Raw genomic sequence first — 21,061 nt, forward strand, 5'->3', positions numbered from 1 at the left:
ATTACGGCTAAAAGTCCTGCTAATTTCCCCAGTTGCAAACATCTGCCCTGCCGCCTAACAAAGATCAGATCTCCCTGCTCTTCCTCGCCACGTATTATTTGTATTATTTCCGCAGCTTAGTCACCAGTGAGGCATCTGAGGCATCTGCTCTGACTGTGTGTTTGTGAGGTTGTGCGCACCACTATCACCTCTCTCTATCAGTTGGGTTAGCTCTTAACAAAGAGCCGCGGCTGGCTTATGGGGCCTTTATCAGCACTAATCCGTCAGCGTAATCTGGCCATCTCAGGCCAGATTACTAGCTTCAGATTGGTAATGACAGAGCCGTGAACTCTTTCAAAAGTCATAACCGGAAAATCTGGATGTGAGCGGGGCCAAAAGGGGTTTTGGGGGGGGGGGTTGTGGGTGTTGAGAGAGGGGAGAGGACAGGAGAGAGGGCGATGGAATCGGGTGGCAGTCAATTTTAATCTGGAGTCAAAAGAGAGGGAGGGGGGACAGATAGATATTCTTGTGCTCATGAATGTGTGTCTGAGTCTCGCTTAAACTGACAGCGATGCCAACTATCCAGACAAGTAAATGTGACCCAGATAGAAGGGGAGGGTTCTCTCACTCTCTCTCACTCCACACTTACACACTTTATCCCTCTCTGAGCGCCAAATCTCTACAGACAGGCCCAATACCTTTTTGACCACAAAACACTCCGGCAGGGAGGTCAGGGGGAGCTGTAGTATTTTATGACAGACAAATGTGTGATCGTGGTAGAAAAAACAGGCGCTGACAGCCCTTCAGTTTGCTTTGAGATGGGTAGATGGATGGATGGACGGACGGACAAAGTATGAGAAAGAGAAACATGCCTTTGGGTTGGTAGGTGTCACAAAAGAAAAAGAGGTGAACTGTGGGGAAATTAGCAGGGACAGACAAACTGGAATTCATCCGTATGCATATAGTGGAAGGTGAAACTGAAAATGAAGTTATGTTGAATCATCTTTTTAACTGCAGATATGACCCAGATATTCTAAAAGCCTTAGTGAGCATAAACACTGCTTTAGCATAAGACCGATCAGATCTTATGCTGTGTTGCACTTATTTATATGATTATCTTTATATATTTATTATTAACCGTCTGAGGTATAAGGGCATTTTCATATACCTTCTTGAATTCTCTGTTTAAGGGTATTTGCATATAACCTGATCCCTGTGTGTTTCATATCAAAATGTTCAGACCAAACTCAACTTTCTGTATAGTGACGCCCAAAATTGTTCCAGAGCAATGTATAAAGAGATCATTTGGCCCTAAAGCGGAAATATTTCTCAAATCTCTTGTGAAAACCTACCTATACTCAATTGTTTTGGTGCTTGAAATAAGTTTACAAAAGTCTTGGGTTCACAAAAGTAACGTAATATATAAATAAAATAGTAAATAAATGTCTAGGGTTAAGGTCTATAAAATGTACCACCATTTCTTCCAGGCATACATATTTATGATAAATGAGGATAGGCTCTTTTAATGTCAAAATTACCTTGTTAACTTAGCTATTATTATAGCTACTGGAGGTCATTTTAAACACTTTCAGGGGATTTCATCCATAAAAATGCATCATATTCTATAAAGTGACATATAGTTTGTATGTAAAATCTTAATTTGTTCTTCTCTGAATTTAAATAACCTGAACACACACATTCATATTGTGTACCACCCGCCCACACATTCCCACACACACTCCCTCCCACATGAAAACGACGGCCTCTAGACTCTTTTCCAATTTGTCTGCCCCTTCTATCCCCTCTGAACTTGTAACAGGAATCCTAATACGACTATGAACTGCAATAACAAACGTTCTGGTGACCGGCTAAACTTAGTGGCAACAGATGGGACCAAAAGCTACAACATAACTAGGATCTGCGACACAAAACACACTGTTCTCCGCGCACATATAATTCAGGGGGGATCACACACAAACTTTAAACACTGTAATCCCTTTTTCTGAACAAAAAACATCTGGGACCGCAAATCCACTAATCTGATATTAAATCCGCCGATTTGTTGAAAAACAGTGAGATTAGCCATGAAGTCAGAAAAAAATGACTAACTGCCTATTGCATAGGAGGAGGAGGTGGGATTGTGCTTGTGTATGTGTGTGTGTGTGAGCCTTTGTGTGCGTTGGAGTGTGTGTTGGAGTGTGTGTGCTGTCATTGTGTCATTAATGCTGGGTGTTTGCGCTGTCCTGGCTCATGTAAGAGGCTTGTCTAATCTCATTGGTGATACCTCCTGTCTGTCATGCGCTCCTCTCTTTATTATTCCCCCGCTTCATCGCTCGGGAAAAGTGTTAATCCCCATCTCTCTCTCCTTCCCTGCTTCCCCTCTCTCCTATGTCTCTCTGTCTCTTTCAGTCACTAATAAACACATAACAATGAAGCAGCCGCGAGGCAAATAGCGCCACGGAGGAAAAACACAAACACACTAATTATAGCCTGTTACACATGTGTAATATTTGAACTATCAGTGTTGCGTGAAAAATGGATTAAGAGTACAAAATAGTGATTCATTTATGTCATATTTCATGTATGTGTGCATATGGCCGGGTATGATTACGGTACTGGCAGTGGCAACAATGGAAACACTACGAGGAAAAAGCTATTCTTGTCATCTCCACTACCAGCGAGTTTATTACTGGTTTCCTTAAAAATATACATAGTCAGTGTGGGAACAATGTGTTTCTCATAAAAGTATATTAAAGTGTTTTTGTGTGGACATGTTGCGTATGAGTGTGTGTGCATTTATAGGAAAATTAGGGTTTATTACAACTTTAATCTTATTTCTGGCCATCATTTGTATTGGTAATATCAATCAAGCTGTATCCACCAAATTAATTGTTGAGATCAGGGAACATCAACATCACCTCCAAATAAAATGGAAACGGTTGCTAGGAACGGTCACATTTTTTTTTTTTTTACATCAATCTAAGAAATATGCAGTATATTACGGTGCAACAGCCTGTATAGCTTTCATTTTAAGTCACTATTTTTTATTGATAGCTTAGCAGCAAGCTAGCTTTGTAGGGAGATGACGTCCCCATTTTTAATTTGATCTAAAAGGCTCTGATTGGTCAAATGTCTCTCCAGGCAGGGGAGCAGCCAAGAAAATAAATAAATATATTGGAGATGTGAGTGGTCTTTCAGGGGTCTAGTAGTAGGCAAGTCCTGTTCCCAGATCTCAGTAATTAAGTACTTAGTACAATGTTATACAAACTGATGGTCAAAACTACAAAAAAGAAAATGTCCTTGGATTTTCCTGTGCTGTGTGTGTGCGTATGTGTGTGTGTGTGTGTGTGTGTGTGTGTGTGATGGATACTAAGTCCACTTACCTATCGAGCTGACTCTGGTTGGTGGACCTCCGATGCTGGAGGGGGCGACACTGTGCTTCATGGAGCCTGCTGGGCCCAGCTTGGTGGCAGCAGCAGCAGCGACCTGTGGGGAAGTTGGGGGGGAGTTGGGTGACTTGCTCTCGGATGCCTTAGGCTTGGCCGACAGGTTCAGTGGCTGTGCACCCTCACTGTCCTGCAAAAACCAAAACAGCACAGTTTCGCCTGCTGTGACCACCGTAGGAATTTGGAAGCGGGAGGCAGGGGGGGACGCCCTCCCCTTACCTCACCGACACCACTCGCAATTGAGGCTTTAACACGTACTCATGAAACGGGCGCCCATGCACAGCAATGGGACAGAAGACAAGGTGCATGCCACTGCCTGTATCCAAAATTTGCAGCACAGACAACAATAAATAATATTTTTTGTGCAAACCACTGACATTTACATGCAAAATAACTGACTTCCTATCACAGCAAAGTCGAGATGATTCATGCACATGCATGTGTACACTCCATATGCAGGCTCCAGTAAACATGCACTATAATTCTGCTCCTCGACATGCTTCAAACAAGGCCAGCGGTAAGAGCAACAATCACACACTTGAGGAGAAGAAACACCTTAAAATCATTCTCAAAACTACAGCGGGAACCTCTCTCTGTCTTTCACAAAGAACAACACCTCCCTGAGACTGTGAGAGTGAGACAGCTGTGAGAGTCTAAAGACATGGTGACGTCTCGAGGTTTCAAACAGCGAACAGAACAGAGGACTGTCTGCCACTTCAATGTGCACTTGCTCCATTAGAAACAAGGGACAGTCATGGCTGTGAACATGGGAATGTGTGAAGCGGCACTTTCTGCCTCAAAGACACACACACACACACACACACACACACACACACACACACACACACACACACACACACACACACACACACACACACACACATCCACATGCACGCACGCACGCACACACAGTCCCAGCAACCAATCAATAACATTTTAAGAAGCTGGAAACAGACTTATTATATCTATATCATTAAATTCAGTCATTTATCTAGATCAAAGGATGTCTGCCCCAAGCAATAACCTTAACACAAGCAACAGACAGCGGGCCCCTAAATGAATCGGCATGTGGACCACCGCACGACGCCGGGGGCTGTTATCGTGTTAATTGTCATGGCAACACCACCCCTGCTGATGACCTAATCCAATCAGGGGTAGCCTCAGAGGGTCACATGACAGGAAGGAAGGAATTAGATCACAGAGGGGCCAGATGTAGACAGACCACTCTGTGTAATTAAAACGCCGCAATTAAAAGGCAGACACATGGGGCAAGGGACGGCTCGGTAACGATATGCAACAATAGTGTCTATTAGGTTTAGAAATAGAGTTTGTTTTAAATATTATTGTATTTTTACAGTAATATATTCATTGTTCCTTAGTGTACATTTGATGAATTAAATTTGAACAATTTGAAAATGAATTAAAGGGAACTTTTAGCATTACAGGTCTTGTCCTATTGTAGTTACCTTTAAGCCACAGAATAGAATAGTGACATTATTTTTCTTTATTTTCTGGTCATTAGTCTAATTGCTGCTTAAGCAGAGTAGAATCCAGCATACAGTGGGATCCACAAAGGGAGCAAGTACTGTGTGTGTGTGTGTGTGTGTGTGTGCGAGGTATACCCACTCATTAAGGCCGACTTTCTCTGATTCCCACTCCTTGAGTCGTACTAAGCCTTATGAGCCCCTCACAACTCAATTAAGCCCTTCCAATTAAGCCCCTACATGTGTACGTGCCTATGCGTGTGTGAAATCATTACTTTGTGTGTGTGTGTGTGTGTGTGTGTGTGTGTGTGTGTGTGTGTGTGTGTGTGTGTGTGTATGTGCATGCGTGCGTGCGTGTGGGATGAGGCCTAACCGGATTGTCCTTCATTAGGGGGGTCTTTCTAAATAGACGAAGGACCCCCAAAGATGCCTTCAGTGAGACAATGGGCCAGAGAAGAACAGGAGAGAAAGGAGGAGAGAAAAACCGAGTGGGATCTTCTCAATCCTGACCCATATTATGGTGGGCTTTGGCTGGGAATGCATTTGAATATTTATTACAAATAGATAATGCCTCAGCCTCTTGTACAGTGGATGGGGGGAGATTCCTCTCCGCGCCAAGCCAAATCCTATGGTGGGAAGGTGGCCAACCTGCATTATGCCAGTGTGGAGGAATTAGTTTAAACAGTGAGCTGAGAGGCTTGGACCGACTTGTTTATGTGTGTGTGTGTGTGTGTGTGTGTGTGTGTGTGTGTGTGTATGTGTTTGTGTATGTGTATGTGTGTGTGTGTGTGTGTGTGTGTGTGTGTGTGTGTGTGTGCGAGGCCTCTAAAGCCTCTGAAAGCCTTGGAATCTTGAATTAATACAATTGCTTTTGTGTCTCTCTTGGCTGATGAAACAGTCTCCAGCTTTGAGACCAAAAACATGCAGAGTGACAACGAGAGCCAGAGGGACAGAGAGGAAGCAGGAGGGGAGATATAATGTGTGTGTGTGTGTTTGTGTGTGTGTGTATGTGTGCTGTATTTGACTTCTGTGGATGCGGACATGTGAAAGCGACATCAGGGTTCTGCATCTTATCACTGGAGCTGATGCTTCAATTGACAGGACAAGTGTGTGTGCCACTAAAGTTTATCCTGGGCAGGTTTCTGTGTGTGTGTGTGTGTGTGTGTGTGTGTGTGTGTGTGTGTGTGTGTGAGAGTGAGTGTGTGTGTTAACGTTTGTGTGCTACAATGCCTATGTCAAGACCTTTACATGTTCCTCTCTCCTTTCATCTCTCTGTCTTTCCTCCTCTCACTGTTTCCTCCTATGTTCTTTTCCTTCCAGCTATAAGTGACTGTTTGGATATTAATTATATTGTCATATCTAGTTCTCTCAGACAGCAGAGGACACAAAAGAGGTGTCTTACACTATGTGGCACCGATTCAAACACTAAACTTCCCAAGTACGTAAATGCACTTCACATTTTCTACTAATATGTATTTGGAGAGAAGAGACAAGTGGAGGGGACTTTACCTTGACAGTCTAGACTGGTTGTTTTATATTCCTAATTATGGGAGGCTTGTTGGCTCTTGTTGATTCTTATATCCATTAGATTGAAATGACTTAAATACAAGTAGAAATACTACCATGTAAATATACGCTGCAGCAACTGAAAGTCATCAGTTTGTTATCAGTAAAATATACTTAAAGTTGCCAAAGTAAAAGTAATCACTAGGAGTGTTGGGTTATATTTCTTCTATTATTGGTTTATTATCCCTAATGCATTTAACAATGTAGCTGGTCATGAACTATATTAACTACTTTATATACAGTTACACTGTTTTAATTGTTTTTATTTGTTTTGAAGTGGACCAATAAGTACATCATTTTCTTTTGGAGTACAGTAGAAGTATAAGGTAACATAAAATGGAAAAGGACATCATAATTGTTCTTAAGTACAATTCTTGAATAAATGTACTTAGTTACTTTTGGCCACTGCGTGTGTGTGTGTTGCATGTCAGCGAATGGGCTACATATGGTGCATCATTTGAATTGCACTATTGTATGGGTCTGTATGCATGCCTGCCTACATCTAAAGGTCCACTCTTGCGTATAGGAAAGCAGCATGTATGCTGCAGTGATTTGTGCATGGGTATGTGTGTGTAAATGGGGCTAGTTGGCATGGTGTCTTCTTCAACACCTGTGAGTGTGTGCGTGTTTGCACACGGGTGTGTGTGTCTGTGTCTCACCCGAGGGTAAAGCACTTAAGCGGTGTGCGCCTGAGTCCAAACAGCTGTGAGGCAGAGGCAGAGGCAGTCTCTAAATGACTATAGACCTGAGATAGAGCCCACAGGGGGAGCACACCTCTGAAATATACATGTCACTCACCCAGAGAGAGAGAGAGAGAGAGAGAGAGAGGGGGGGGGGGGAGAGAGAGAGAGAGAGGGGGAGAGAGAAAGATTGAGTGTTAGAATGAGTGAGAGCGCTGCAGTGGTCAGTCTGGATGAAAGAAATCAAAATAGAAAAAGAGACAGAGATTGAAGCAGAGAGAAAAGAAAAAGACAGAAAGAAAAAATGAAAAGCAAGCAAGCACTTATCTAAAGTTTGTCTCTCGTTGCTCACAAACTCAGCGCAAGTGCACGGGGGAGTAACACCAAAACAGCACTGCTATCAATTGGCCAGTTTGGCTCCATGGGGCCTGTGGGTCCACTCCCCAGTCTGCCACTCCTGCTATTACGGCTCCCCACTTCCCCTCCACCACAGGCCGCAGCACATGCCTATCAGCCCAACTCCATATATATGGTAATAAGACAAGTGTGCCGGTGAGCACGTTTGTGTGTGTGTGTGTGTGTGTGTGTGTGTGTGTGAGAGTGTGTGTGTGTGTGTGTGTGTGTGTGTGTGTGTGTGTGTTTGACGGAGGTGTAGGGAGGGGTTGATGAACAAGGAAGCAGGGGTGCAAGCTCTTCGTCAATCATAAGCTTTAGTCTGGGCCATGAGCTAGTCCTGATCGTATGTGTGTTCATGTGTTTGTGTACAAGCATAGGTCAAGAACAAATGAAGGCAATGAAGACGGATGGAGGAGTTGCAAGTAGCAAAGGAAAAGATGTGGACGTGGAAAAAAGGAAAGGAGAGGAGAGGAGAAAAAAGGAAAGGAATAGAGCAGAGGAGAGGCAGGCCAGGCCAGGCCAGGACAGGACAGGAATAACAAAGAAAGAGAAAAAAAAGGAAAAGAAGTTGGGAAACTTTGATGTACAGCATATGATAAGATGTGATCAAGGGAACAAGTCTGATCCTGTGTGTGTGTGTGTGTCAATATCTGTGTGTGTGTTGATTGGTGACTGACCACTACACTTTTGGGTGGTCTGAGGGCGGACAGAGGATGGCAGGGGGCATGGGGGTTCTGTGTGTGCATGGGAGGGGGGTGGGGAGTTGGTCAGGGTCCCAACGGCTGACCAGATATTCATAGAATTCCACTCGGATGGACACAAAGCTTCCCTTCGCCCCTATTGTGCAGCCAGCCGAGAAAACGGCACAAACACCAATACATCCTCAAATCCACCGCGACCACATACCAGCTGGAGTTTTGTGATAAAGTTGATTTGCAGAGGTGACTGTGAGTTTTGTCAGAGACCAAGTTGTAGCAAGGTGTGCATTAGTATGAGGAGCTGACCGTTGCTCAGGACACTTGTTTGATTGAAATAAAAAAAATAAAATAAGGAAAAGATTGGGGATGCAACCTCCAAACAAGCTCGGAAACATGTTCAGCTCATGCACTGCAGTGAAACACAATCTCATCCAGGCAGACATTCAGTCTCTGTTGTAACACTAGAAAGGCCAAAGTGTACATAGTTGAACTGCAGGTCATTTCTGGCTAAAATCATATTTCTTTTTTTAAAAAAAAAGGTGAAGGGATTTGCCAGCACAGTAAGAATATTTGAATAAAAATTCAATAGAAGGTTGTTTCAAGAATTTTTAAGAAATGAGTGTCTTCAATAAGAAATAATAAGACAGGAAAATACTTGTAACAAGTTGATCTGCATTGAAAACAGGTAAATATACCGAACTGGCAGATTGTTTCACTTTTTTCAAGAAAATAAGACTCTAAGGACAAACAAAAATGACTTGATAAGAAAGCGTTATTCTGTAGTTTGATGGCTAATTTGAATTTTCTAAATCTAAATGTTCAGCCTTAATGTCATTTCATGCAATTTTCTGGACTATCTGGACTTTTTTTTTTTTATTGGAAAAGATGGTTAATAACACAACCTTGTGAGCCAATACTCAAGTCCTCAAATCCACTGGCATTTCTAGTATTAAACACACACACACACACACACACACACACACACACACACACAGAGGCCTTCCTCGTTTTTTCCCTTACCTTGGCCTTGTTTGGTAGCGGGGAGCTGCGGCCCTTGTCGCTCTGTGAGTGTGTGTTGGTGGGTGGGGAGTGTGTGCCCATGTTGGCCTGGGGTGGCAGGCTGCCTCCGTGCTGCTTGGCTCCCGGGGAAACCTGCATGGCCGCCAGTTGAGCTGCATACAACTGCTGCAAGGAGGTCAGAGAGACAGGTAGAGAGACAGACGGGGGAACGATGACAGAGGGACAGACAAGGGGGGGGGAGAAGAAGAACAGGGGGGGAAAGAGAGGGGAGGAGGAGAAAAAAAGCATAAGAAAGGGGCAACATGAATAAATGAATTCTTGAGAGCGCACAAACAAAAAAGAAGACGCCGGCTAAAAAGCTCTGGAAGAAGAGGCCATTAGTGGCCCGGCCTCTGTTTGTGTGACAGAGAGAGCTAGAGAGGGACATCTCCACTGTCAGCCCCCTCCCTCTCCCCACGGGAGAAACGCTAACAGCCTCTCTGACAGGCCCAGAGATGGCCATGTCCCCTCCAGGTGCATCGTGGGAGAAAGGGAAAACATTCCGGCTATCGAGGTCACGCCGGAGAGCCCGCCTCTCGCTCAAGGTGAAAAAAAGTGATGATGGAGAAGGAAAAGAGAGAGAGGGAGATTTGTGAAGCTACATACCAGATGGGACATGCCAGAAGTGTCTTGTGCCCCTGCGATGGTTTTAGTGTACTGACAATAAGACGCAAAAACACACTGGAACGCTATAAAATGGTCTCAAATAGAGATGAATTGATTCAATAACTGCGGTGGGAAAAAACACAAAAACAGGTTCCCCCTATTCTTATTTATGTATTTAATTAATTTCCAATTAAATACAAGCATTATGGCTTGAGCTGCTATGGTGTGAACATACTCGGGAATATTTATGCAATACCATTGTATCACACAAAACAGTCTCTCGCCAGTATTTCCACAGCAACAGACTTAATATTCACAATTTGGAAGGAGCTTCAATGTTCATAAACACTTCTTTCCGTCTCTCTAGCTTCCTCCTCAAAAACCCTCCTGCAATTACTTTCATGTCTGCTAATACAAATCTCTAAGACGCTGTTTTGTTTTCTCAGAATTGTTATTCCCTCCTCTGAAGAGCAACAGAACGGTTGTTTAGCGAGGAGTAACTGATGTGTGTATTTTTTTTTAAATAGTTATAATTGTTATCATTTATTTCTGGTGGAAGATTTTTCTGGATGAGGACCATCCTTTTTTTTTAGTTTAACTTCCGTCCTTCTGTTGGTGCTTGGCTGCCGGCCACAGGCGTCAAACAAAGGCTGGTTTATGCAAATGGACAAGGAAGAGATGCTGTCACTGCTATCTCTCTCTCTCTCTCTCTGTCTGTTTGTACCTCTCTCGATCTTTCTTGACAGCCACATTAGCTCCTACTCTCCTCTGCTATCTTAAATAAAGACATTATCTCTTTTTATACAAACAAGAAAGAAAGAAAAATGAGCCATTCAAACTGGCAGCACACATGCTCCACCACACAAAGAAGTACTTTTTTCTCTGCCTGACTGTCACTCACATGTGGCAACAACTATATTCCCTGTCCAACACTGCAACGGCGATTTTCAGTTAGTTTTCAGTTATAATTTTAATTTGAATAATCTTTTCTATAGCTATGACTTGAATTCTTAAATGAGATACCTATGGGCTGTAATATGTGCCACCAGACACTGAATTTGAATCATTTATATTTAAATTTGAATTGCTAAACTTGAATAATTACATTGAAAAACTGAATTTGAATCACATCATTTTAAATTATATTGTTTAATTTGAATCACTGCATTGAAAAACTGAATCTGAATAGTATAATTTGAAATTGAATTTAGTAATTTGGAACTGAAGTCCAATAAAATTTGATCCTCACTGAAAAGTCAACTCTCTATATATCTTCACATTCAGTTCTCAAAATTCAATTTCAAGTTACTGTGACAGACATCCGGGTAGTTGAAGGATGAAGGAAGAGCAATCGAGCGCAGATCATTTTTCAGCCCATAGATACCTGCCATTCCAAAAAGATGAATTTCATCCTGAATCTAAATCTAAGTAGGATGATTAGTAACTTCATCCCTGACAAACACGTATAGGCTGGATGCTTTACATTAAAGAAATATTAATTTCAATAAACTGAGTTTATGGACAGTTACATAGGCTCTTCAGAAGTTCTAGTGACTGTTCCTTCTTTTCTCCATGTTTGATTTCTTTCAGCCTTCTTACACCTTAGAGTGTTTTGTCACAAGCACTCTAAAAAGATGAAAAAAATGGGTTTAGGTTTATCATTATTTTCTTCGTTTTGAAAAGCAACCCATGCCCAGTGTCAGCATCTGCCACTGTTATGGACACTGAGGGGAACAATGATAATTGAGGTACATACAGTACACGGGGTGTGCTGTTGCTGCTGATGTGCAAATCAGCGGGAGATGGGTCATGCTCTGGCAAGCTACACGGCGCGGAGGACCGGCTTGCTGAGATCAGATCAGCCTCCACTCGCTCATTTCTCTTCAATTAGCTGCACTGTGGCTCCTGGAAGAGAGAGTGAGGAGGGTTCAGCCGAGCATGAACACCCCTCACCCCCCCTCCCCTCCCTACCAGCTAAACCCCCTAGCAAGTGGACCACAGGCGGGGTGTGTGTGTGTGCGAACGTGTGTGTGTGCATCCTGCCATATTCGGACCAATGATTCAAAGGCCTCTTTATTTGCGGAGTGAATTGAGTTCCATTACAAGGCCAGCTCCCGTCAGTCAAAGCAAGCTCAATGGGTATGGCGAGCAATGACACACACACACACACACACACACACACACACACACACACACACACACACACACACACACACACACACACACACACACACACACACACGGTAAGCCCAGAGCGTCGCCACAACGACATGCAAGTCAACAAACAGGAAGTGACAGCGCAAAGCCCCCTGGGGTGACCGGAGGGGCGAACACACACAAGGGCACGCACGCACACGCACACACACACACACACACACACACACACACACACACACAGAACAACACAGTGAGCGAGGGGTGGGGGAATGGCATCGTAGATGCAGGACGAGACTATGGAATTTTAAATGTCACTGACTGGCCAGGCATACTGCTGAGCTGAGTGTCCCTGTGTGTGTGTGTGTGTGTGTGTGTGTGTGCATGCGCACATGTGAGCATGTGTAGTGGTCAGCGCGTGCTTGTCACATGAGTATGTGCAGCCTATTGACAAGAGGTGAAAAGGTGATTGGTGTTCCTCTGAGTGAAGACATGGGGGTGATTGTTGGTATTAGTGCTATTGACACTGTGTGTGTGTGTGTATGTGTGTGTGTGTGTGCGTGCACGCATGCTTACATACACACACACTGGGCTTTGTCCATTCTCTTAGTCGTACTGTTTCTCCTGTCATCTTAAAGAGGGGGATCTATGTGTGTGTGTGTGTGTGTGTGTGTGTGTGTGTGTGTGTGTGTGTGTGTCTTGGTCAATAATCTGCAGATTTAGTCAGATTACCAGCCAGCCTGGTCTTTGTTGTCAGAGTTAACGGCGCTTCAGAGTAGTCTATTGTTTACATGGACAACGAGAACTATTGTATGGATCTCAATGGATTCTTGTCTGTCTGTTCATGTTTTTTTCACTTGCAGCGTGTTTTGGTGCTCAAAGAAATGCCTTTGTTCTCAATTAACTGAAACTGTATTTGTGATTAAACAAAGCAACAAATAAAATAAAAGCAACCCACCTGTAGAAAGATGTGTTTGGGTTACGTTTTCTTTGTGCTAGCTTTAGACAGTTGAAAACAGAATGTAGAAAGTTACTTTTCACTTTATATTTTCTGATATCAGTGCTATTACTTGTGCTATCACTTCAACATTGCAATGTTTAGTTGTGGGAATTTCATCACAATTTGCAGACAATACGTAAATAGAATTGTACAGTAATTATATCATAGAGGATTTATACATTTCCTTTACTCATTATGTGTTCGGAGTGGTTAAGGCAGAACTTGCCTAACTATAGTCACCTATCTCTGTTGCCTATTGATTTCACATTGATTACATGCTGTTATCACAACATGGCATTTCCTTGCAACTCCAAGAAGCCTTTAAGGCCAAGAAAAGGGAGATACCAACACTGAAGCAATTCTCACATCTGAGAAAATGCTTTGCTGCACTCTTTCTCCCCTCGAGATAAGGGTCCGTGGAGAAACGAGTTGCTCGATTGATTTCTCATTTACCTTCTGTCATCTGTCCTTGTCTGTTTTGTCCTCTGTCCCCCTCTCCCTCCCTCTAACCTCTAACATCAATGGTCAATAGGGAGCCAGATTAACATGCTCTAATGCACAATGTCACACTCATCTCACAGATTAAGATGCTAAATGCCAACCTTGTACACTCTAAAGCCTCCATTGCCTTGAAAACCATCTGTGAAGGATTCTGTGTTAAGCTTCTATTGACTATAAGAGCTTCTCTGTTGATTTCTATGGAGGATGTTTTACACATGTAAAAAGAGCTTTAAATCATTGAGAGATTAATACATTTTTCTAAAAACTGCACTTAAATCAAAACTGTGCTGTTGAGAGTTTTTATCCAGATAATGTTTCTTTCTATGTATACAGTTTTGCCCCAGTGTAATCACGGCGGAAGCCATTGTTCTTTATTAATTCTCTCCTTTATGTCAATGCTGTTCACAAAGAAGAAGTCGTTTTCAAATTTAAGACACCAAGAGGGACCGGGAGATGTGGATTCTGCAAAATGGTTTAGCTAACATCAGGACCCTAATAAGTTACTGATAATTGAAATGTTGTAGATTTGTCCATATTCAGTTTGTGCAAGTCTAGATCTTAAAAGGGCACACCAAGTTCAGTTTAAAAATATATTAACTTTAAACTACAAATATGGCTGTTCTTGTAGTTGCCGGTGAGGTCCTCAGGGTTATTTGGGCTTGGGCTTGTGGACTACAGATTTGTTTGGAAAAAGCCTGCTTCACAAATTGGGGGCATGGTGTTTAAAAGACGAGCATGCACCAATCAGGGAGGCTCAAACAGAAGATGCTATTGAGTTGCAGTATTCAGTTTTTATGGTGCATATTAATTGAGACTTAAAATCAGGATATCTCAGGCTCTGCTGCTTGGATTTTTATTATTCTTTTTTTAAATATCTATCTCTTGTAAGTCCCCCAACTTCAAAAATGCAGAACTAAATTCCTGTAGTGCTCCTTTAATCCTTTGGTGATTTTCTTTTATATTACAAGGAAGTTAGCAATGTATGAAATCAAAATTTAAGAGGAAAGTAAATAAATAAATAAAGTAATTTACCAAGCACATTGTTCAGAGAAGTAAAAAGACTATTAGATAATTTGTGGGGAACAATATTGTCAAAATGTAAACACTTCGTAGCCATTTGTGGTCACCAGCAACGTGCCCGGTGCAGCTTTAATGTTGTGCACTGTGTCAGTAAGTGTATGAAGATGTGTGCAGACAGTACGGGCTGCCCACATTAGCACCATTTTACCAGTTACCCAAGTGAGTCTATTAAAGCCTGTTGAAAGTACTGAGGCACCAAAGGTCATGGCCTGGACCAGATTCAATTCTATCCTCTCATTGCCTGAGATAAGAAATCCACAGCCACATGTGTGTTGCATGTGGTGGACTGAAAGAAATCAACTCATCTTGGACTTTTGACACCTTTTCAAATATAATATATAATATGTAATATATAATAATAATTTGACTGTTATGGGTGGTGTGTATTTTATTTTTGTAGTCCGTGTCTGTTCTGTATTTTGCTTGTTTCCTGTTTTACTTTGATAATCTGTTCTGTCTTGTCTTGTTTAGCTTTACTTTGTGTTTTCCCGCCTGTGTGATTACCTGATGTTTTCCACCTGTTTCCCAGCCCTTGTGTCACCTGCCTCTTGTTTCCTCGTTACCCTGTGTATTTAGTCTTTGTCTTCCCCTTGTCTTTTGTCAGATCATTTTGTGTCCTGGTGCCGTCAGTTTGTATGTATGTTAGTGTTTGTGTCTGGTTTAGTTCCTGTCAGCTCGTCGTTTAGCCTGTTCTGTTGTTTTCTGCCTGCTCCATTTTTGGACCGCCTTTGGTTTGCTCCTGTTTTTTGTGTTTAATAAATCCTCGTGCTCATACTCCTTCGCCTGCTCTCTGCATTTGGGTCCACCATCCTCACTTCACACGACATTGACAGAAAAATAAAGAATTATTAGATTTAAACTACAAATATGGCTATTTGATGTAGATCTTGAAAAGCCAACATTTTAGTGCAATTTCATAGGTGTATGGGAGGAAATGCATGACATAGCATATATGAGAAATGTATGCCAATTACACTGCAATGACTAATGTGTGTGTATTTGTGTAGTTCAAGTGTCGAAATCTGTCAGCATGTTTCCATGCACTCCTGAATGCAGCTGCAAAGTTCATTGTGTACTCTATCTGAACATCTTTCATTTTCTATCTGTGTGTGTGTGTCTCGGCTAAGTGGGTTCACTTGTGTCCTCTCCGCCAAACCACTGTGTTGCCGTGGCGACCTGAGGCCTGAGCTAACTGTCATGTCTCGTCTCTGCAACAGAAGCACCTCCTTATCAAATGAAGGCACAGAGACGATCCCAAAGGAAATCCATCCACATTGAGACATCTGTATTTGTGTTAGCCTGGGCAAATCCGTTTCTCTCTGACAGGCCTTAATCTCAATGGGTGACTGTGTGTGTGATTGTGTTTGTCTGAGAGGATTGTAAGAAAGAAATCTGCTAGTGAGATGTTTTTTTGCACTTGTTGTGTCCTCTCACCCCTCCCTGCTGGTAAAAAAAAAAGGAAACAGAAAATCCAATTGCAAGGTGGACAAAGCCGTTCAACTGGAGATTGAGTGTTTCTGAACACAGACGAACATATGGACGGCTAGATTGAAACAGTGATAACAGCACAGAGGACATTATTCTCAGGCTAAACACACACACACACACACACACACACAGTAATAATGAAATCAGTGACGACAGCGGGGTCCGTTCTCCATGATAGAATTACACAGCTCTTCTATTCTCCCTGCAGTGTCTAGCATATGGGGCGGCACGTTTGGCTGACAGGTGCAAATGTACTACATACACTATGCCTAACCTTTAACCCATACTTTCACATAATTTCCCATGTATGTGAACAGTAAGTGAAAAAGATGTGCAGGGAAATGTGTGTGTCAATGCAGCTGCTTCTCTCAGATATTCATGTGTGTCATATTTTATCATAATGCGTGTCAAGGAGACACGAGGGCAGCCTGTGCAGAGGCCGAGCCCAACACTGGAGGTTAATGTGTTTCAGACAGGCAACCGGGGGGGGGGAACGCCCGCGCAGGCTCTTAACCCCTGGGAGAGGGGGCCCCAAAGCCCACGTGGATCCGTGTGGAAGTGTGAGGTCCAGTCGTGTGTGTGTTAGTCTGCGAGAGAGTGAGTGTACGAGCGGTGGGGTCAGGATTACCAAGCGATAGGCCACTTATTTTAAAAATGCAGACAGGAAAAGGACCAAAGTCAGACTCATCCTCCTTATAAGTGAGATAACAGATGTCGGCTCATTTTGTTTTTACTGTTTTCCCTCTCTGTGGTTTTGTTTCTCCCTGTCATCTCTTTCTGCTTTCTTGCTTTTTCACCATTTGGCCTCCAAATTTATGACATAATAGCAGAGAAAACAAGCACACCACTTTCTTAAATGTCAGATAGCTGTCAGGATCCGATCATATTATACATTTTTGTTAAATCCTCTAATGCCATTTTTTTTTAAAGTTTTATACCTGTAGAGTCATCTCAAAAATGCAAAAAACTATAATTGTTTGGATGGTCTTCAATCTTAACCTAATTTCAGGCATTTGCTGGTTAAAAGACAAAAAAAACCTACAAGTCGAAAAGTGAACCATCATTAACTTTAATTTGAAAATAGGACCCAGTTGAGTGTTTGTGGTGTGTTTCAGCAAAAAAATGTGTCCGCACATAGGGTTAATAGTAGAAAGTTCTGTGATTTTCTGAAATATAAATACAATTGACTTGACCACCTTTTTGTACAGAGGGTACACTTTCCATTCACGTAAGTACATGAAGAAATTGATTTGAGAGGCATGAAGATTGCCTAAAATATGTAATCCATCACAGTGGACAGTATTTTTCTTATTACTTTCTACTGAAAGATGAGAGTAGATTATGCTTAAAAATGTTTCCTTCTTGGTGTGTTCAGGTGCTTGTGGAACAAAAAGTAACAATCATTTCGATCATGATGACAACTTAGAAAAGAAAGATGCCTGTGTGCTGTTAAAAGAGACTGAAATCTCTTCAGCATCACCCACACATTAGCTTTGACAGTCTGAAAAAATCTGAATATTGCCAGACAAAGCCAAGGGCTAGGGTTACACTTGTCACTTCTGTGTGATTTTTGAGCTCTGATCATGAAGATCATGTTTTTATGGGATCACGTCACTGTCCACACATTGGCTGAAAGTGACAGCTTTGCATTCCCCCTACCCAGTATGTGGTGTGAACTCAGTGACGGGGTTTATTACCATTGGGAACAGCCAAGTGAAAAGGAAAAGGGATTGTTTTAGTCAAAGACTTCTGGTTGTTGTCATTTTATTTACTGTATCTTTTCTCCCTCTAAATCTGCTTCTGCGAAGTCATCTGCAGATGCTGTAGTCTTACCTGGAGTTGTAGCGGTCCCAGGCCTGGTGTGGCAGCAGCAGCAGCAGCCATTGTTGTGGGGATGAGCTGGAGAGGGTACGGGTCACCTGAAGAAAGCCACAGAAGATCACACAGTTTTTAAACACGTCAGTGATTGTTCTGGGTGCATTTTTACACACTAGGATCCCCTTCTTTATGTCCTCCATCTCTCTTTCATTCATCTCCTTTTCTACCTGTAGCATCCCTCTCTTCTTTCAACTTTTCCCGCTCTGTGACCCTTCCTCCACTCATCCCTCGCCCTATCCTCAATCTATCTCCCCTTCTCTTCCCTCATCCTCCATCTCTCTCTGTCTCTGCACACCCCCCCCCCCTTTCCCCTCACCTAGAGCTGGGTAATATATCGATATTATATTGATATCGTGATATGAGACTAGATATCGTCATAGATTTTGGATATCGTAATATCGTAATATGGCATAAGTGTTGTCTTTTCCTGGTTTGAAAGGCTGCATTACAGTAAAGTGATGTCATTTTGTGAACTTACCAGACTGTTGTAGCTGTTCTATTATTTTCCTTTACCCACTTAGTCATTATATCCACATTACTGATGATTATTTATCAAAAATCTCATTGTGTAAATATTTTGTGCACCAATAGTCAACACTACAGTATCGTTGCGGTATCGATATCGAGGTATTTGGTCGACAATATTGTGATATTTGATTTTCTCCATATCGCCCAGCCCTACCCTCACCCTCTTGTTTGCTCTGCTCCCTGTCATCCCACCCTCTCCTCCCTTCGCCTCTCCCCCATTACTCCCCCCACCACCACCACCACCACCTGAGTCCCCCTCTGCAGCTGTTAAAGCCGTCCTTTGTGTGCGCTGCCGGTAGGACCTTAATGAAAAGCCTGATTGTGTGTCCTCCTCCTTAATACCCCCTGACAAAGAGCAGCGAGGTGAGGGGATTCTGATAAAGCTGGCCCCAGCGCTGTAATTAAGAGCCGCCACTGCCGATTGCTGCTCTCTCTCTCTTTCTCTCTCTCTCTCTTTTCCTCCCCTCAACGGTCTGTTCTGCTGCTTTGTTGGGAGAGGGCTGCTTTCAGTCTCTCTCGTCCCCGTTTCCCACTTTCTAATCCTTGTGTCCTCCTTGTTGTCATCTTTCTTTCTACACGAGTTACTCTCCACCTTTACACCCCCCCTCCCCTCCCCTCTGTCAGGACTGATAAATCAAGAGATTGATTGACGAACAGGGCGGAGGAGATGACAGAAGTGCAGGGAGAAGGAGACAGAGTAAAAGGACGAGTGCGGTTTATTAGTGACCAGGTGCAGATAGGCTGTGCTGTAATTACTTCGGGAGAGAGAGAGAGAAAAAATGAGGAAGAGAAAGGTTAAAAATGAGGGGAGGAGGAGATGGGAGGGTGAGGAAGGGAAGAAGAGAGGAGGAACATTGTACCTAAATATCGTTGTATTGAATTAAACCTGCCTGTTGACAGCTCAGATTTTTTATTGGACATGCCCACTAACCAAAATACAGTACACGGAGGTCAGACTTTCATAGTGGTATGACATCGAGCACACTCTATTCTTCACAGAGAAACACTTGGGAATGTTCTCAGGGCTTGACCTGAACCTTCAGCACAGCGGTCAGCTTCTTGGCCATATCGCAACCTTCTATTGTGTGTCTATGTGTGTGCCTGTGTAAATGTGTGTGTGTGCTTGGCATAAGCCAAGACTTTCCTTCCGACATATTTTCCCATATAACTTGGTTTGTTTAAAACGAAACAAAAAAAACCCCAAAGCTGAGACATTCTTTTCTCCAGCGAAGAGGGAAGGCAGGAGGGATTCAAGAATTATTTCAGGACTGTGTATTCTAGGAGATGGGTCTTTTCTCCTCGCTCCCTAGACAAACATGAGCTGGGTGGATATTTATGCTCCTCCTGGGGGTCGCTGTAACAAAAGGGAGAAGGACGGAGGAAAGCAAACATGTTGCTCTTGGCTTGGGGACAGCGAGATTGGCGGGCCCGGATAAAATTTCTCACTGACGAAAGAGACGATGAGGGAGATAGACAGAGAGAAGTGAGAGGCAAAACGCCATCAATTTTCCTTTGGTGTCAATTTGTGCCCAATTTTACATTTCTTAAATTCTTAAAGGGGCATTTCACAGATTTAAAGTCATGAAGAGTACTTCTAAACCTGTAAAAAGAGTTGTGTAATGTCTTCCGGGGCTCTCTGTTAGAGAAACTAACCCTGATGATGTCATCATGCTATGAGATCAACAGCATTCTCAAATATTTGTCTTCAGTAACTGAGAGCTGAGTTGCACATACGTTTTCTGTTTGAAAAAAAAAATGATTTAAGCAAACAAGTTTTGGAAATAAAAGTTAAAAAAAAGTTACCTGACAGTACCTGAAAATGGAGTGCTGTTCATTTTCAATACATCCTCACAAAAGTTAAACACTTATATTTTGCTCTAATATGTTGTGTTAATGGCTTGGACGACAGAAAAATTGTGTTGCTGTTCAAAGTGTTCAAACTGTGCACAGATATCCATAATGTGCGGATACAAATCTATTCATATCGTTGAAGCTATGAAGCGCCGCGAGAATATGTTGAAGCACAATGCTACACATGTCCTATTTAGAGCTGCAGCACCAAACTACATCAACTCACAACAACTTTGAAAGTTGCCAGAGAGTTTTCTCAGGGGCGGCTCAGCCTGGCGCAGAGTGCCAGTCTGGTTGGAGTTGGCGGAGGCAGTGAAAAGACAAGCCCACCACTTGACAGGGTATTTACGTGGGCAGTGGGCGTGGGTGAAGATGGCACTAATTAAAATGGAATGGACTTGTTTGGGAAGCTGTGAAACTCTAAGGGGGAGCGGGGCTGTGGCGTGCACGAGCTTCTGTGCACGCTCGCATATCTGTGTCGAAGTATTTTTTTGTGTGTGTTTGCGATATCGCAAAGCATTCTCTGGCTGCCTGGACGTTTGTGTGTGTCTATGTGTGTGGGCTGTGTTGGAAACATGTTCTGGCTGCTTCCCGTGTTAATGTGAGGAGAACCTGGGGCAGGTCACATTACCACCCCCCCACCCCCCTCTGCTAACCCCCCCCACCG

At 42.9% G+C, this 21,061-nt stretch overlaps 1 protein-coding gene and 1 long non-coding RNA gene across 14 annotated transcripts in view; one reads left to right on the forward strand and one right to left on the reverse strand.

Annotated features, from left to right (window-relative positions):
* Positions 1-21,061, reverse strand: part of sox5 (SRY-box transcription factor 5) — a 239,235-nt gene that overhangs the window by 10,711 nt on the left and 207,463 nt on the right. For 11 of the 13 annotated variants that reach the window (XR_004106102.2, XM_031306177.2, XM_031306179.2 and 8 more), the window contains 3 exons: positions 17,971-18,056; positions 9,270-9,434; positions 3,363-3,555 (listed from right to left, as the gene is read on the reverse strand). Coding sequence is in view for 12 of the 13 variants with exons in the window: in XM_031306177.2 (XP_031162037.1) it covers positions 3,363-3,555; positions 9,270-9,434; positions 17,971-18,056 (444 nt within the window). In the remaining variant the exon portion in view is untranslated. The remainder of the gene's footprint in view (positions 1-3,362; positions 3,556-9,269; positions 9,435-17,970; positions 18,057-21,061) is intronic. The other 2 variants (XM_031306183.2, XM_031306182.2) reach the window with 1 other exon arrangement.
* On the forward strand, positions 1,156-20,605 carry LOC116054573. The gene is made up of 3 exons (XR_004106103.2): positions 1,156-1,269; positions 18,467-18,483; positions 20,594-20,605. It is a non-coding gene; the product is annotated as an uncharacterized LOC116054573 (long non-coding RNA).

Source organism: Sander lucioperca, chromosome 20, assembly GCF_008315115.2.
Source record: "Sander lucioperca isolate FBNREF2018 chromosome 20, SLUC_FBN_1.2, whole genome shotgun sequence".
NCBI classification, from domain to species: Eukaryota; Metazoa; Chordata; class Actinopteri; order Perciformes; family Percidae; genus Sander; species Sander lucioperca.